This window comes from Eschrichtius robustus, chromosome 2 (genome assembly GCF_028021215.1).
Source record: "Eschrichtius robustus isolate mEscRob2 chromosome 2, mEscRob2.pri, whole genome shotgun sequence".
NCBI lineage: Eukaryota > Metazoa > Chordata > Mammalia > Artiodactyla > Eschrichtiidae > Eschrichtius > Eschrichtius robustus.
The window spans coordinates 136553988-136572052 of NC_090825.1; the positions used below are offsets into that span (position 1 = coordinate 136553988).

General features: G+C 45.1%; 1 protein-coding gene across 3 annotated transcripts in view; it reads right to left on the minus strand.

The window, feature by feature from the left end:
- ATP10B (ATPase phospholipid transporting 10B (putative)) overlaps positions 1-18065 on the minus strand; it is a 118517-nt gene that overhangs the window by 28444 nt on the left and 72008 nt on the right. For all 3 annotated transcript variants that reach the window (XM_068534579.1, XM_068534578.1, XM_068534580.1), the window contains 6 exons: positions 17482-17591; positions 15027-15153; positions 11765-11949; positions 4938-5259; positions 2026-2102; positions 209-334 (listed from right to left, as the gene is read on the minus strand). In XM_068534579.1, coding sequence (XP_068390680.1) covers positions 209-334; positions 2026-2102; positions 4938-5259; positions 11765-11949; positions 15027-15153; positions 17482-17591 — 947 coding nt within the window. The remainder of the gene's footprint in view (positions 1-208; positions 335-2025; positions 2103-4937; positions 5260-11764; positions 11950-15026; positions 15154-17481; positions 17592-18065) is intronic.

Genomic DNA, 18065 nt, shown 5'->3' on the forward strand with positions numbered 1-18065 from the left:
TTATCAAAGACGAAATTGAGGCCCAGAGAACTGAATTATCTTGCCCAAGGTCACTGAGCTAGTAAGGGACAGTTTCAGGATTGAAAATCCAGGTTAGCCCGACTTATTTCCTTACATAGAGATGCTTTGTCTATTTCAGCGGGGAGAGCTGGCTCCCCTGGCCAGGACTCCCAAGGCTCGGGCGGGAGGTTACCGCAGGGCTACTCACCACGTTCTTGTAGAAGTAGTACACCACCATCCTGGCCAGGCGTGAGTAACACCAGTGTCCGTGCACAAGCAGCAGCTTCTTGAGGTGTCTGAAGCGGGAGATGGCAAAGTCGCTGGACATGACGGCCTGAGAGGGCACAGCAGACACATCAGCTTCCGTTCACAGCTGCCAATGCACGGAAGAGGCTCCCTCAAGGGTGCTGCTCTGTTCTGGGTCCACAGCCGGAAGGGTCTAAAAGACCCTTTGTCACGTGCAGCACCCTTGGGTGGCTTTATGGACTCTGACACCCCACCCTCTCCTCTGGGAAATGCAAACCCCACTAGAATCCAAGGAGGGCAGGTCAGAAGGGACCAGTGGTCTGGTCTGGCCCTTCACCTCCTTCCACTTATCCAATAAGCCTTTATTGTGAACCAGTGCGTGTTGGGCACCATCTAGGGATGTGATGGTTGACCAGAGAGTAGGGGCTTCCATGCAAGTGATCCTCAAACCTCTCAACACCCTTGGCCACCCACCAAGGCAGGCCATTTGCTCCAGTCTCATGTGGAGCTGATGGATGGATAGCTCTTCCTTTCCATGGAGCTGAAATGTGTCCTTTGCCCTTGGGATGACTCAGAACAAGGCCCAGTTCATAGTACTTTTTTGGAGTATGAGGTTTGGACATGCCTGGTTATAAATCCTGGTTCGAGTCTTGGTCAGGGCATTTAACCTCTCTCAGCCTCAGTTTCCTCATCTGAAAAAGTAGAATAACAATCCCTAACACACAGGGTGGTGGCTGCTGAAATTAATTGGGACAATAAGCGTGAAGTGCGAATAGAGTGCTGGCCTACGGTAGACACTCACAAGGTGACGGTGTTCGTTCCTCCCCACCAACAAATTTAGGCACCACCTAATGTCTGCACTGGTGGTGGGAATACAATTGATAATGGTTCAAAACCCCAAGGTGGGGCTTCCCTGGTGGCGCAGTGGTTGAGAATCTGCCTGCCAATGCAGGGGACACGGGTTCGAGACCAGGTCTGGGAAGATCCCACATGCCGCGGAGCAACTGGGCCCGTGAGCCACAACTACTGAGCCTGCGCGTCTGGAGCCTGTGCTCCGCAACAAGAGAGGCCGCGATAGTGAGAGACCCGCGCACCGCGATGAAGAGTGGCCCCCACTTGCTGCAACTAGAGAAAGCCCTCACACAGGAACGAAGACCCAACACAGCCATAAATAAATAAATAAATAAATAAATAATTAAATAATTAAAATGGAGATTTCTTTAAAAAAAAAAAAAAAACCCCAAGGTGGGGTCTGTCTTAATGGGGAACATTAGCAGCTGAAGTTAATATGCTCGTTCCAAGCTGAATTTGAGTAATTTTGGTACACTTTTAAGGTATACCAAGCAACTTATAGGTCCATCTAGCCACCTCGACTAAAATGGCAATTGAAAAATATTTTGCGATGTCCTTACATCTGTCACTGCTCACAGAGGGCGTTGCAAACTTGGATGTGGGTGGAGTTTACAGGGAGGAAGCATGGAATCAGGGGAAGGCTTTGTTTTCCCTGAATGGTTGGGTACTATTTGGCTTTAGAATATGGGTATCACCAGCTGTCTATAAGAAGCCAAGCATCTTTGATCACTCTCTTTATTCTGAAGGACTGGGCAGTAGGGATGTGGTGCTGGAGGTTATGTACAGGCAAGGGTATCTGCCTTTCAGATGATAATTCTGCAACGCTCTTCAGTAGAAATTCCTCCAACACTGTGGGGAATTGCTTAACCCACCAATAAGGATAAAGGAGAGGAAGAAAATAACAAGTAGAGTTGAAGCAAATGATACCTGCATGCCTTCCTGTCCAGAGATGCCAATCCCAACATCAGCAGCTTGAATCATGCTTACGTCATTTGCTCCATCACCTGAAAGGAGAGAGGTCATGAGATCCTGGTCCAACTGCTATGTGACAATGAGAAGTTTTATACAAGTGGCACTAAATTGTCCCTATTTTGTGCATAAGTGAATCTTTTTAACATTGCTCTGAATAGTCCTATAGGAAGAGTCATTGCTACAGGCATTTAGCCTGAGAGATCTTTTCTTCTTTGGACAAGAAGCCCTACTCTTTCTTTATCATTCACCAAAGATTTATTGTGTCTTTTTTTTAGGTACAATGTTAGGTATTGGGAATACAGTGGTATGTGAGCCTTGGGCAGTGCTTTACAGTTTGCCAAAAAGGCCTTCACAGGTGTTACAGTGGGCTTCACTGAGAAGCAAATGGAGAATCTGAGCTACGCAGGGACTCGGCAAGGTAATAATCCAGGTAATGAAGGGACCGGGAAGCACTGGAACTAAGATCTTTCTGTTTCCATGGCCAGCATACCTCCCCTCACTCAGTAGAACTTATACTGACCATATCAAGACAACTGGAATGCCAGACAGCTAAATCATCAGAGATTGTCAATGGTGCCCAAGGACAGAGACAATGTTCAGTGATGTTTCTAAATATAGGAACATGGGATTGACTCATTTTTTAGGTTGAGGTACATTGAGTCACCTTGAGTTCCCAGTCAGTGAATCAGTTGTTTCAGGAAACTGGAGGTTAGGGCATGGAAATACATACACACACATGCCACCTTTTATACCAGCACCGTCAAGCAGATTTTTCTGTGATAGAAATGTCCTATATCTTTACTGTCCAATTTGAAAACCATTAGCCCCCTATGACTACTGAAATGTGGCTGGTGAATTTCTATTTAATTTTAAATTTAACTTTAAATAGCCACATATAACAGGTGGCAACCATGTTGGACGGCACAGCTCTAAACGGTGAGGGCTTCCTCACAAGCCTGACTTTTCCAGACTATGATGCCTTACCCATCAGACTAGAGTTTAGCAAACTTTTTCTGTAAAGGGCCAGATAGTAAATATTTTAGGCTTTGTGGGCCAAGAAGCAAAACTGAACAACTGTTCCTGCTGAGAGGCAAATAGTTTTTACACATTTTACCATTAAAAACACAAAAACCATTCTTAGCATCTCTACAGAAATATGCACTGGGCCAGTCTCAGCTTGAGGGCCATGATTTGTAGACTGAACTGCCTTCATCCTTCTCCTTCTCCTGGCGCCACCTGTTTTTCCAGTGGGTTCTTATAATAATCTGCAAGTCAATTTATATGAGATATTAGAGAGAATATGGATTTGGGGAAGAAAATTTTCTTCTCCTAATTATCTGGCAACAAAATTCATTAAGCTGAAAAATTTTGTCAGTGTAAGTTGCTGTTATTCTTCTAACGATGATTTTTTTTTTTTTCCTTGATAGCACAGCAGTGCATGATTTTCATCTTCCCCATGGCGGAACAAATCCACCCTTTAACCTCTTCTGTTAGCAAGGCAGTGGAAGCAGAGGTGTGGAATCCTGCTATTTCTTGCCCTGCTGGTTTTGTTTCTGCGGCTGTGGCAGTGAAGCCAGTCCCTCACCTCTGGGAATCAATCCCGGGCTATTGCCTTGAACGTGTCTGAAGTTTTGAAGAGGACAATTCAGGGAATAAAATTAGGATGCAGTTGCTAAAGCTCTGCTCCCTCTATTCTTTCTGCCCACTCCCTCTTTTTTTTTTTTTTTTTTCTGGTTTTGAACTGCTTTTACCTGAAGACCAGGAGAAAAGGAAAAAAAAAAAACAAACCACCAATGTAAAGTAGGCCCCTTATTTGAAATGCCAGGAAAGAAAATCTCTTTCCATGTCTTTGTAGGAGGAAGAGAACCTGAACCATCTATAAGAATGTCCTTAAACGAAAGCAACGTTTCCCATGTGCTCGGTGTGCACTGGGCACGGGATGGAGCTGAGTAAGACTGACATTGCCCCTCCACTCAAGAAACGTCTGGTCTCCTGAGCAGCCCAGCACTGAAGGCGTAACAGTGCTGTGGAACTCTGTGGGAGCCCACGGAGTAAAGGAACATTAGGCGGGAGTGGAGGAGGTTTTACAGAGGAAGCGGCTTGAGCAAAGGTCAGGAAGCGAGAGAGCACGAGGCTCCCGGAGAATGGAAAGCAGCTTCATGTGGTTGGGACGTGGACTGCTGAATGTTGCGGGGAGGAAGGTGGCTGGAGAGACAATGGAGCCCAGATCGTGAAGGTTCTTGTAAACCAGCTTTGGTTGTTCCTGGGAGGTTTGAAGTAAGGACACTTAATTTCTCTCCCTCAACCATGGCTAAAATTTAATCCCCTATGAGAAATTCTTCAACAACCAAGAAGCCAGCGTTTATTGAGAGTATGCTTTGTGTGGAGTCCTATATTTAGAAATGAATATACAACACTAAATGCGGGACAAGCTTCACTTTTAAAATCTCCCCACCAGCCATCAACACTCGACAGAATATCAAGTCCACAGGCACCTGAGGTGCGTGGTATTGTGCTGTGTGTTAAGTGTTGAAGGGCACATGGTCGGCATCCTAGAAGTGAGTGGGCCTGAATGTATACTGAGCTACCTGGACATTCTGAACTTGAGGCCCCTCTTGGCTTTGGCCTCCATCCAAGTCCTGACTTTTCCTTAGCAGACCTGCTCACCCTGAGAACTTGGACTTGCTCTCCCACTCTGCTTAGCTTCTTCTGCTCACCTGCTGACTGCCACATCTTGATTGTCACTTTGAACTCTCTCCAAGACGATGACCCTCAGCCTGAGCATCCTGACGGTGACACCTGACCCCTCACCTCTGGTCCAGAGTGGCCTTGCCCAGCTCCCCCCCCCATCTCCGCATGACGGGTACCTATGGAAAGGGTCATGACTCTTAGCCTGTCTCGCACCAGCTTGACAAGCGAACTCTTCTGCAGTGGGGTGCAGCGGCAGCACAGGACAGACCGGCAATACTGGGTCAACTCCAGAAATTTCTCCTCCAGTTTGCCCTGGAAAATGGCATTCAACGTCTTCCCATCGATGACCAATCCAACCTCTGGAACTGCAGCTCCTGAGGCGGGGGGTGGCGTCGCAGAAGGTAGGCGGAACCCAGAGAGCTTGTGGTCCAGCTTCTGTGGTCCATGAAATTGCTTTACCTCTTCCAATACCAAGTTGAGGATGGATTCACAGGTTTCCTATAAAGAGCAGAATAATGAATTTGCTGTTAGTAAGCAACGTTGGAAACAGGTTTAAAATGTCACTTTATCCTTTAGTTAAAGAGTTATAAAACTCTACCCCCATAGAGATGACCCAGGATTTCACTCTCTGATTTTGACATTTCTCTGCAACATTTCAAACAGCATCAAAGCAATAGTAATTTGGAACCAAATTAATGGCCAAAATAGGAGAGACGGCTTGGGAATGGGAGTGGAGACAGCTCAGCAAGATGGGGGACTTTTACAGGGATGATAGAATGTAGTAAATGATACTGATATGATGGTAAATGATGACAATGTGTCATGCTGGTGTCCTGCTTTCCACTTCTCACACGTCATTTCTGTTCTCCCTTGTTCCTCAGAACATTCCTGTGTGGTAGGTAGGGTGAGTATTACTGACTTTAGTTTCGAGATGAGGAAATTGAAACAGTGAAATCCTTAGTAACTTGCCCAAGGTCATCTCGAATTGTGGCTTCTTAACTGAAAAAATACATTGACTGCGTGTTTATCTGTTTGTATAAATGCATTGGTCGTACTGGTTAAAACTGACCCTGTATGTGAGTCTTATTGATTTTTTTCTGATGTTTACCTTGAAACATGGTGAAGAAATTATTTCCTCTTATCAATTCTCCTCCATTACTTTTGATTGTATCAAAGATAAAGACAGATCTTGGATCTAAAGATATCCTTACTACCTCTTTCACTTGTTTAAACATCACTTTTAAATAAAGATAGAGAAAAGTGGTGGCAGTCAGCTGTATTATCAATTTTAATTTCATTGTTCTGTTCACGGGGTCTTTATTTAGCAGTGTTCTTTTATCCGTGGCAAGGGATGATGATTTTTCATTTACTGTAGTGCTAAAAAATTCTTCTAAAAATAAGTTTTGAAAAGTTCCAAGTGAGTCTATTTAAATGAAATCATTAAATAAACAACAGTATAGAGAATATCTGGATTTAGGCAAAAATCGTGAAGGTTGTTCTGAAATGACAAGTGTGGAGACCCCTGATCTAGAAGCTTCTGAGAATATTTGGAATAATTTCTTCTGGAGTGAGTAGGACTGCAGTTCATTATTCTGGAGGCTTCCTTTAGGGGATGCTAAACTGAGCACTGAAAGCAATAGGACGTGCACAGGACCTAGCGGGGCCACAGGAAGGGGGTCAGGAGCAGGTGGTTATTCCCGCAGCACTTTTCTGGGAAAGAGATCAAGGTAGTCCTTGCTGGAACTTGGGGTTGGCACACAGTATATACGGGCATACCTTGGACATATTGTGGGTTTGGTTCTAGACCACTGCAATAAAGTGAATATTGCCATAAAGTGAGTCACATGAAATTTTTGGTTTCCCAGGGCATATAAAAGTTATGTTTAGTAAGTATACAATAACATTATGTCTAAAAAAACTGTACATATATTAATTAAAATACTTATTGCTAAAAAGTGCTACTATCTGAGACTTCAGCAAGTTGTAATCCTTTTGCTGGGGGAGGGTCTTGCTTCCATGTTGATGGCTGCTGACTGATCAGGGTGGTGGTTGCTAAGGCTGGGGTAGCTGAGGCGATTTCTTAAAATAAGACAACAATGAAGTGTGCCACATCGATGGACTCTTCCTTTCATGAATGATTTCTCTGTAGCCTGCAATGCTGTTTGGCAGCATTTTACCCACAGTAGAACTTTCTAAATTGGAGTCAATCCTCTCAAACCTGCCAATGCTTTATCAACTGAATTTATGTAATACGCTAAATCCTTTGTTGTCATTTCAACAATCTTCACAACATCTTCACCAGGAGTAGATTCCATCTCAAGAAACCACTTTCTTTGCTCATCCATAAGAAGCAACGCCTCAACTATTAAAGTTTTATCATGAGATTGCAGCAATTCAGTCAGATCTTCAGGCTCCACTTCTAATTCCAGTTCTCTTGCCATTTCCACCACATCTGCAGTGGCTCCCTGTACTGAAGTCTTGAATCCCTCAAAATCATCCATGAGGGTTAGAATCAGCTTCTTCTAAACTCCTGTTAGTGTTGATATTTTGTCCTCTTCCCATGAGTCACAAATGTTCGTAATAGCATCTAGAATCCTTTCCATAGGTTTTCAATTTATTTTGCCCACAACCAGCAGAGGAATCACTGCCTATGGCAGTTATAACGCTATGGAATGTATTCCTTAAATAATGACTTGAAAGTTGAAGTTCCTCCTTGATCCATGGGCTGTAGAACGGATGTCATGTTAGCAGGCATGAAAACAACATTAATCTCATTGTACATCTCCATCAGAGCTCTTAGATGACCAGGTGCATTGTCAGTGAGCAGTAATATTTTGAAAGGAATCTTTTTTTCTGAGCAGTAGTAGGTCTCAGCAGTGGGCTTAAAATATTCAGTAAACCATGCTGTAAACAGGTACGCTGTCGTCCAGGTTTTGTTGTTCCATTTATAGAGCACAGGCAGAGTAGATTTTAGCATAATTCTTAAAGGTCCTAGGATTTTCATAATGGTCAATGAGCATTGGCTTCAACTTAAAGTCACCAGCTGCATTAGCCTCTAACAGAGTCATCCTGTCATTTGAAGCTTTGAAGCCGGGCACTGACTTCTCTCTAGCCATAGAAGTCCTAGACTGCATCTTCTTCCAATAGAACACTGTTTTCTCTACATTGAAAATCTGTTCTTTAGTGTAGCCACCTTCATTAATGATCTTAGCTAGATCTTCTGGATAACTTTTTGCAGCTTCCACATCAGTACTTGCTGCTTAACCTTGTACTTTTATGTGATGAAGATGGCTTCTTTCCTGAAACCTCATGAACCAACCTCTGCTAGCCTCAAACTTTTCTTGGGCAGCTTCCTCACCTCTCTCAGCCTTCACGGAATTGAAGAGAGTTAGGGCCTTGCTCTGGATTAGGCTTTGGCTTAAAGGCATGTTGTGGCTAGCTTGATCTTCTCTCCAGACCACTAGAACTTTCTCTATATCAGCAATAAGGCTGATTCACTTTCTTATCATTCACGTGTTTATCGGAGTAGCACTTTTAATTTCCTTCAAGAATTTTTCCTTTGCATTCACAACTTAGCTAACTGGCACAAGACACCTAGCTTTTGGTCTGTCCCAGCTTTCAACATGCCTTCTTTACTAAGCTTAATCATTTCTAGTTTTTGGCTTAAAGCTAGAATTTCTAGCTTTTGGTTAAAAGCTAGAGATATGCAACTCTTCCTCTCAAACACTTGGAGGCCATTGTAGGGTTATTAATTGACCTAATTTTGATATTGTTGTGTCTCAGGGAATAGGGAGGCCTGAGGAGAGTGGGGGGAGACGGAACAACCTGTCCGTGGAGCAGTCAGAACACCGACAACATTTATCAGTTAGGTTCCCTATCTTATATGGGTGCAGTTCGTGGTACCCTAAAACATCAAAGAACGCTAGTCACAGATCACCATAACAAGTACAATAATAATAAAGAAGTTTGAAATACTGTGAGAGTTATCAAAATGTGACACACAGACCCAAAGTGATCAAATGCTTTTGGAAAGATGGCGCCAACAGACTTGCTCGATGCAGGCTTGCCACGAAACTTCAATTTGTAAAAAACAGTATCTGCAAAGTGCAATGAAGTGCAATAAAATGAGGTATGCTGTCAATTCCTCCAACATGTGACTGCAGCAAGTCATTGGAAATATAAACTTCAAAATAAAATCTCTGAATTTACTTATTTCAAATTTTCTATGTAATAATCACAATCGTTACCATTCATTTAACATTCAGTATCTGTCAGGTACCGAGGCAGGCAGCCTCTAAGATGGTTCTCAATGATCTCCACCTCCTGGTATTCGTGTCCTTCCTTGTGTAATCTCCAACCCTTGAGTGTGGTTATGACTAATGACTCCTTTCTAATGAAGAGAATTCTGCAAAAGTGATGGGATGTCGCTTCCCAGGTCAGTTTATCTAAAGACTGTGGCTACCAATTTTGGCAATCTTTCTCACTCTCTCTCTTGAATGGCTTACCCTGGAGAAAACCAGCTGTCATGTTGTGAAGCAGCTCGGTAGAGGGGCCCCTGTGGTGAGGAACCAAAGCCTGTCAGTAATCGTATCCGTGAGCTTGCAGGAAGGACTCCTCTCCATCACCAAATGACCCAACCAGTTGAGCCTTTAGATGAGCTCACATCCCTGACTGATAGCCTGACTGCAACCCCAGGAGAGACCTTGAACCAGAGGTACCCAGCTAAGCTGCTCCTGGACTCATAACCCACACATACTGTGGGATAATAAATGTTCACTGTTTTCAGCTGCTACGTTTTGGGGTAATTTGTTAACTCATATAAATACAGTGCTAGTAAGTATTGTTCTTCTGTGAACTTATTTAACCCTCCCAATAGCCTCTGAAATAAATCTTTTTAATCCCTATTCTACAGATGAGAAGAATGAATTTCAGAGAGATATGGTATCTGGACCATATTAAGCCTTCAATATATGTCGTTAATAATAACAATAATAGTTGCTATTACCAGTTCCTATCTAATACTATATAGTCCCTTCTAAAATTCCTTGACAGATCAACATTTCCAGTGATGGGTTAGTAATTTTCTCACATTATCGATGAGAACCCTGAGGTCTAGACAGGTCCCATAGCTTGCTTATAGCTCTAAGATACATAACAAAGAAACCATAGCCCTAAATCAATTTATATTGAATCAGGCAGATTAAAACCCTTGGAGGAAATATCCACCAAATATGTAATCACATTAAACTGGGGTTTAAATAAGTCTGAGATTTAGAATGGGTTTCCCCAGTTTCTGTCTTAACATATCTCTGCACCTACTACTTTCCCAAGGGGATGAGAAAGCCTAATTTTCCAGGTTTAGTGGGCCTGGGGGTGTAGGCAGGGCCCAACATTTCAGGTACCATCTTGGAGGGTTGTGGACAGCTTTAAAATTGTTGACAGTGACTGAGCTCAACTTGGAACGTGGCCCACAGTTCCTTGGGAACTCTGGCTAATTAATCAAGAGACATCTTCCGCTTCCTACAGGAATGCATTGCCTTTAACAGAACCCACAGAAGCCCACTCTGTCCCCCTCAGGAGCACTCACAGGCTTGTTGATACCCTCCTGGAATCTGCTGGAGTGAAATGATCATCGCAACTGGAATTTCCATTGCAAGTGGGGCAGGCAGACATCCACACTATTACAGGGATCAAGCACTCAAGCAAGCTGCAAATTACTTTCTTTCCTAGGCATGATATTAACGCCAAGATTTCCCTGAGAGTAGTTTCATTTTGAAAATTCATCGGGGTTTAATCTAATCATGGCATTATCTGTTCACCTGACAAGAAAGTAAGTGATTTTCCCAATTCATCTAAAGGGCCTCTGGCACTTTTATTAGGATTCACTACCTCTTTAAAAAAATATGTGTACGTGGATTCTTCATGGAATGAAAACCAAATTGAAACCTGTAAACGTCTATTCTGGGTCCAGTTCAGCCTCAGGCAAAAGTGAAGGAGTGAGATTCCATCATCCTTCCTGCCTCTCTTTCTGCGCTGTTCTTTCCATCTTCCATCTTCCTCTCTCTCTCCATCCTTCTCCCCGTGGTATGTTCTAGGTCTCCGGGGGCCCCCACCGCAACCCACTGCTTTGCTTGTTACAACCACACATCTAATACAGTCCTGCTCCCTTTGATAGGAGCACACAACTCAACACCTACTTTCCATATTCATCAGCCAAGGAGATAGTGGAACTTTACTTTCTGCAGTTTGCATCGTGAAAATAGATTTTTTCCTCCTAAATATATAACTGTGTTACGACTTTAAATACGCTTCTTTAGACTTTATACAGCCCTCTGTCTCCAAACCTTGCTCCCTGCCACTCACAACCTATTCAGGCTGAAAATTGCAGTTTTCAAACTTGGCTTATCTTTCTCTCTCTCCTCCATCCCATCAAAACATACTGGTCTCACGTGTCATTTCCTTCAGGTTTTATTCTGTGGCAACAAATTGCGCATACGAATTGGAGCTGAAATTTTAAACTCAGAATCGTTTCTATTTAATTGGGGTTTTTCAATGGATAAGTTAATCCAAAGTACAAGACACAGACAATTGAGGATCTGTGAGCAAACAGTCTGGTATGATGCAAATAGCACTGGCCTGGCCAGAGAAGAGCATTTTAGACTTAGTCCATCAGAAACTACCAGGGTGGCCCTGGGCAAGTGACTTAGCTCCAGTGGTCCTCAGTTTCTCACGTGTAGAATGGGGAGACTGGGCCAAGGATGAGGTTCGAGAGAGGCACAACTTGCTCCTAGGTACTGCTAGATGTAATATAGATAGACTGGTCAACCATATGTGGGGATGGGGTCGAGGATATTGGGCTGGATGCCTTCTAGGACCCTAGGGACGCCAAGATTTGGGAGTAGGGGTGCTTCTCCTGTGTACCCAAGTCCCCCCCACAATCCCATCTCCTGTTGGCCTAGAAGCTGCTCTGCACTTGGACATTTGAGCTCTACTTTGGCCTCACCTGACTTTCTGTGTTAATGGAATAAACGGTGTCCGTCTGGTCTAACAGTCTGCAGGCATAGGCAATATTGACTGCTGTCTCCTGCTTATCTCCAGTCAACACCCAGAGCCGGATCCCAGCCTCCCGCAGAGCAGCGACTGTGTCTGGAACTCCTTCCTGCAGCCGGTCTTCGATCCCAGTGGCTCCTGGAGTGATTAAAGACACCAGAACTCACATTTACGTTGAGAAAGTAGCTGCTTAATTTCCCCAAAGCCCTATCAAGCCAGGCAGTGATTATTAACTTCTCTCTCATGTTCTAGGCTGTGCTAAATGCCCAGGATACAACAGTGAAATAGACAGAGCTGGTCCCCACCCTCTCAGTGCTCAAAGGCCTGTTGAATAAGGATTTATAACTGAGCTATGTGAGGAGAGAAGCCCAGGGTGCCGGGCAAACATATATCAGGAGACCCGAACTTCATTTGGAAGGTCAGGGAAGGCTTTGCTGAGGAAGGGCCACTTAAGCTCAGACCTGGGAGATAAAGCCAAAAGGTGGGGAAGGAGGGGAATTCCAGGCAGAGGTATTAGCATGTGTGAAGGCCCAGAGGTCAGAGCAGAAGATGACACAGAAAGGCAGGCAGAGCAGGGTGAGAGACGGAGGCCAGGCAGGGCGGGGAGGAGCTGGACCATGCAGAGCCTGTCAGGGCATGAAGGGATTTGGCGTTTATTTGGTAGCAAAGAAAGCTATTAAAGGGAGTTAAGTTGGAGAGTGATGGGATCGGTTGTGAATTTTAAGAAGATCATTCTAGAGAATAGATTGGAGGGTGGAGGCAGCAGGATGAGAGTCAGGGCTAACAGTCAGAGGAGAGCTGGTGTGGCTGGACTGGCCTAGTGGCAAGAGGAGTGGAAAGATACGGAGAGGCTGGAATCTTTGCTCTGCAAGCGCTCACCGCCGAATTAACAGAGACTTGGGTTTTTGATAACATTCTTGGAGGGCATTAAAGATGCGGATTCCATCATTTTTTGAATGGTCTCAAGCTTTGAGCCAAAGCTGATGATTCTATACCCAAATATCCAATAGCTGCTAAGTGATGAAGCAAAAATAAATCTGCATTTAAATTGAGATTCATTTCAGACCACAGACTAATGGCTACCCATCTCACTCTGGGCAGGAACAGGCGTGCCATTTCTTTTAATAATCCCGAGTGACAATAGGTTGGCAAAGCAGTTACATTAGATGCATATTGAAAAGTTGATTTAATACTGTGGGACTCGGTGTGAACGCATGGCAGCTTTTTAATGGCACGGCAGTTTCTTCGTGGCAGGATGAAATCTCTTCCCAGCCCTAGTCCTCGCCATCGCAAGCCATCTTGAGGGAAGAAAACAAACCTCTCTATCCTGAAATGTGCCTGTTGTGTATTTCAGGCCCAAGGGCACGGGTAAACCAACCCATGAAAAGTGATGCCCCCATCTTCATCTTTTCCGCCGAGCGTTCGCCTGGAAGGTGAGACTGAAAATGATGTGTGTTACCGGGAGGCAGAGTGAAGGAGAGAGCAGGAAAAACACATTTAGTTGTGTGAAAGAGAAAATGAAACAGGAAGGTGGTGAGAGCCTTTCTCAGTCAGGAAAGCCGACGGGTCCTGACAAGCGTGTTCTCTTTCATGCACTACCGGCTCAGGGGCATTTCTCACCAGCTGAGGCCAGAAGGCTCCCCTGAAACAAAAGAGACCACAGGGGAGAGGGTGTAAAGGGGGTCAGGTGCCCTAATGGGCTGACATCCTGGGGGTGGCCCGGGGCGCCGGATGGCGCTGTCTGGACTAGCTACCCTCTAGTTCCTGTTAAAATGGGTTCTCGAGGCCAGCTTTCAAGGGGGCCTTGTGAGGCAGCAGACAGAGGCCCCTGCAGTCCAAACACAGGAAACAAAAAAGCCGAAGCAGGTGGGGAGCAAACCTGTCTCCCCCTGTTTTCCACCCATCTGACCAAATCTTGCTGGTACCTTTTATATACAAAGAGGTATTACCGTCTTCTTACAGTGACCCTGGGTCTTCCCCCTTCAACCCTGCCTGGCTGAGCTTGGTGATTTAGCCAGAGGAGGCGCAAAGGCTCAGAGGGGTGTGGGGATGTGTCCCTGGGCACACAGCAGGGTCTCCACAGGGCCAAGATGTGGACTTCATCCCCAGGCCAGCACTGCCTCCCAAGATGAAAGAAGCCTTTTGCCACATGGCCAGTATGCGCATGCTGTTCAGGCATTGCCTTTCCTGGATCTTATTCCCGAGCTGTGAAGAGATTAGTCTGATAAATAAAGCCTCCCCCTTCTCCCTTGGCAATGCTTTTCCTTCAACAGAAATCCAACGCTGTCTCTTAGCTGGTGTTTTCCATCTTTCCCTCGAGAGTATCTATCTAACTTCTGTAGAAGTCTTTACAGCAGCAGAGTGAGTTTTGTAAAACACAAATCTGTCCCTGCTTTGATTCCCTTCCCCTCTCCAAACCTTTAGCCTATGACTTACATGGCCCTTCATAACCTGCCTCCTGCCGATCTCTTTCACCTCGCCTCATCCTGTTGATCTCCCCCGCACTCTGTGGTCCAGCCGTAGAAGACCTCTGAGTCTCCAGCCAGCCCGGGCTTTCTTGCCTCCAGGCCTTCATTCGGGCCCTTCCCTCTCCTGGAACACCCTCCCCCTTTGACCAGCTCCTTTTCTCTGCTCAGTTCCGGCTGTCCTGCACCCTCCTTGGCTCCACAGTAGGTTGCCACCTTCTCCTTTGTGCTTTCATCCCACCAGGTACATCTTCCAGCCCAGCTCTCATCACACTCTGTTGAAATTACTTGTTTAATCATCCAAGCGTCTTTGCTAGACTCTGAGCTCCAGGAGGGCAGGGTCTGTGTTTTTTTTTTTTTAATTTTTATTGGAGTAGAGTTGATTTACAATGTTGTGTTAGTTTCAGGTGAGGGTCTGCGGCTCTTGTTCCCCGTTGTAGCCACAATACCTAGCATGCTACTTGGCACACAGTAGGTGCTCAATAAACATTTGAACGACTGGAGAAGAAGCAACCAGGCTTCATCCAGCAGGGAGTGCAGGAATGCTCCTGGGGCATCCTCAGGAAGCTGTGTGTGGAGTCTGGGTTGGATATTGGCACAGCCCATTGGCGCCAAATGCCTGGAAGGGCACCCCAGGGAGGTTCCTAACTGAGACACATTTGTAGCAGTGTCAGAATCAAGGCCAAGAACTCCCTTTCCAGCTTGCAGCATTCCTTTTTTAAAATGTAATGATAACTTATTTTTACCTACCGAGTAAGGTGAGTTGATTCTCCAGGTGCTGTGCTGTCTCCATGAGAAGCTCATCTCTGTTGTTGAGGGACGCCTCAGCCTCACGCCGGAAACTGGCCCATCTCTGGAAGTCCTCTTCACTTAAGATCTATGCAACAGGAAGAGGCTTGTTCACAGCTCTGGGTGACTCCCTCCCCCTGCCCATGTGCTGGGCCTCCTACGGGCCAGTTTGAGCTTCACTGTACAATTAGATGGGGCTTTTCCCTCAATAGTTTTTTTTTTTTTTTGAGTCTTGAATTGATGAAGGATTGTTCTTCGTGTTCCATTATCATCAAACTTCTGTTGAGCCCCTGTGATGCTCTGGTCACCGGAGATATAGCAGTGATCAAGACAGACAAGAATCCTATAGGCCTGGGCTTATGTGCTAGTGGAGGGTGAGAGACATTATCCAAGTGAATAATTTAAAAGAATGGATCATGTCAAGGAGTTCCATATAGAAAACAAAGAGGGTGATATGATGGCGTATGACAGGGTAGGGGGATAGTTGTGGGAAGAGGGGTTATTTCATTTGGATCATCAGGTCCCTTAGACAAGGTGACATGTAGGCTGAGATCCAATGACGAGAAGGGTTCTGTCACAGGGAGGGGTAAGTTCAAAGGCCATGAAATAGCAATGGACTTGGCTTTCTTTCTGTCCCTTGAACATACCAGTCGGCTTAAGGATGGAGAGCCAGGTGGAAAGGACCAGCAATGAAGCTGGAAAGGTAAGGAACAGCCAGATCTTGCATAGCCTTGTAGACCATTCCACCAGCTACTGGGGGTGCCCAATGGCTGAAAGAATCCAACTAGAGGGCATATCTGGAGTCCATAGCACTTTTAGATCCCTCTGTTGGCATTATATCCTCACTGTCTCTTATAGTAATGAATGACTCTTTTCTTCATGCATCAAATATTCTTTAATTTTCCCTCCGTGCATGGCACTGTAGGGAAAACCAAGGGGACACAGGTAGGCCTTTTGCTCTCAAGGAAGAACAGTCTTATCAGAGGAGGCAAAATAGGAATAGATAATGTCAATAAAAAATAGAAGGTGGTAAGGATATAATTACAATTTATAGAATAGTAATGCTGGTCACTCTCCCAGGCGCTGTACCTGTGTTATCTTAGTTAATCTCCCTGACAATTATATGAGGTAGGGAACACTAGCACCTTTTTACAGATAAGAACATCCCCAAACTCAGAGAGGTGGAGAAACTTGCCCAAGGTCACACCACAGATAAGTGGTGAGACTCGGACTTGTCCCCTGGTAGGTCTGGCTTTAAAGTGGGTGCTCTTAAACTTTATGGTGCACTAAGCACCTACAAAAGAGACGAAGAGCTCTGGGGATTTATGGAGAAGAAGCCACTTCTAGCCATCTCGAAATGTATGCCCATCCTAGCTCCCCTGTCTGATTTTAGGTGCCTCATTAGATGCCCCAGCTCTGGGATTCATAGCTCTTTGCCTCCTTTCCTGTAGGGGCAGCAAAGTGAAAGACCTGAAGGGCATAAGGTGGGTAATCTACTTGACTATAGCTGGGCCAAGGGCAATGCGATCGGGAATGGTAGGAACCATGACCAGCCTCAGAACACAGCAGAATATATCTTTCATCAAAGGGATCAGCTACATGGCTCTAGTTACATGGCTACATGCTACATGGCTCTAGCTATTTGTAGCTATTCAAGAATGGAGATCCAGTTTTCCAGATCCTCTGCATTTTCAAGAGAAACCAGAAATCTAGATTTGTATGTGATCACATAAAATCTCCCCAATTCCAAATCTAGGCAAATAATGCAAATGTTCAAAGGATATTTGAAGGCAAAATTATAACATTAAAAAATTATGGGCTTCCCTGGTGGCGCAGTGGTTGAGAATCTGCCTGCTAATGCAGGGGACACGGGTTCGAGCCCTGGTCTGGGAAGATCCCACATGCCGCGGAGCAACTAGGCCCGTGAGCCACAACTACTGAGCCTGCGCGTCTGGAGCCTGTGCTCTGCAACAAGAGAGGCCGCGATAGTGAAAAGGCCCGCACACCGCGATGAAGAGTGGCCCCTGCTTGCCGCAACTAGAGGAAGCCCTCGCACAGAAACGAAGACCCAACACAGCCAAAAATAAATATAAAAATAAATAAATAAAAGAGCCTTCCCTAAATTAAAAAAAAAAAAAGAAAAGCAGCTTCATTATTAAAAAAAAAATTATGAGTTATAGGTTATCAGTTACATAGACAATGGAAAGCAAGGAACCACAAAGCCACACTAATAAGGACCCTTGCCACTCAGATTTTTGTCCCAGCAAAATTGTCAAAGTCATGGGTCTCTGTGGTCAGGATAGCTAATTTTGAAAATATTAAAACAACCAACGTTGAGGATCTTCTAAAAAAGAAATAGAAAAGACGGAAGCAGGGTCGAGGCCTTTCAGCCACTAAGCGTGGAATTTGTTTTTACCTTCTTGGCGATGCACAGTGTTCGAAGGCCGTCTCTTGCATACAAGTCTAGATGCCTCTGGGTCTGGGCTCGGATCTTCCTCACCTTCTTTTCCACATCAGTGTCAGTCGCTGTCAAACAGTCATTGTCCCCCATGAGGTCGTGGGCAATCGCTTAGGGATCCCGTTCCTAACGCTCAGGCATCTTAGGGGAGGAATTCCCTCATACCCCCGCCCCCCGCAAACATGGACCAGCTCTCCCAGGCTGCCCTGGAAGGCGGTAACTCCACGGGTCCTTAAGTTGTCTGCTCTCTATATCTGATCATCCAAAGTCTGGCTGAGAGAAGTGCTATTTAGGGAAGGTAGGTGGTTCCAGGTATTGTTCCCAAATGCCTGTTTGCAGGAATTCCCTGGTGGTCCAGTGGTTAGGACAAGTGCTTCCACTGCAGGGGGGCATGGGTTTGATCCCTGGTCAGGGAACTAAGATCCCGCATGCTGTGAGGCAAAAAAAAAAAAAAAAAAAGCATGGATAACCCAAACATCTGTTTGCATCAGAACCACCAGGGAACTTAAACCAATAATAGAGATTCGCAGGTCAGGTTGAAG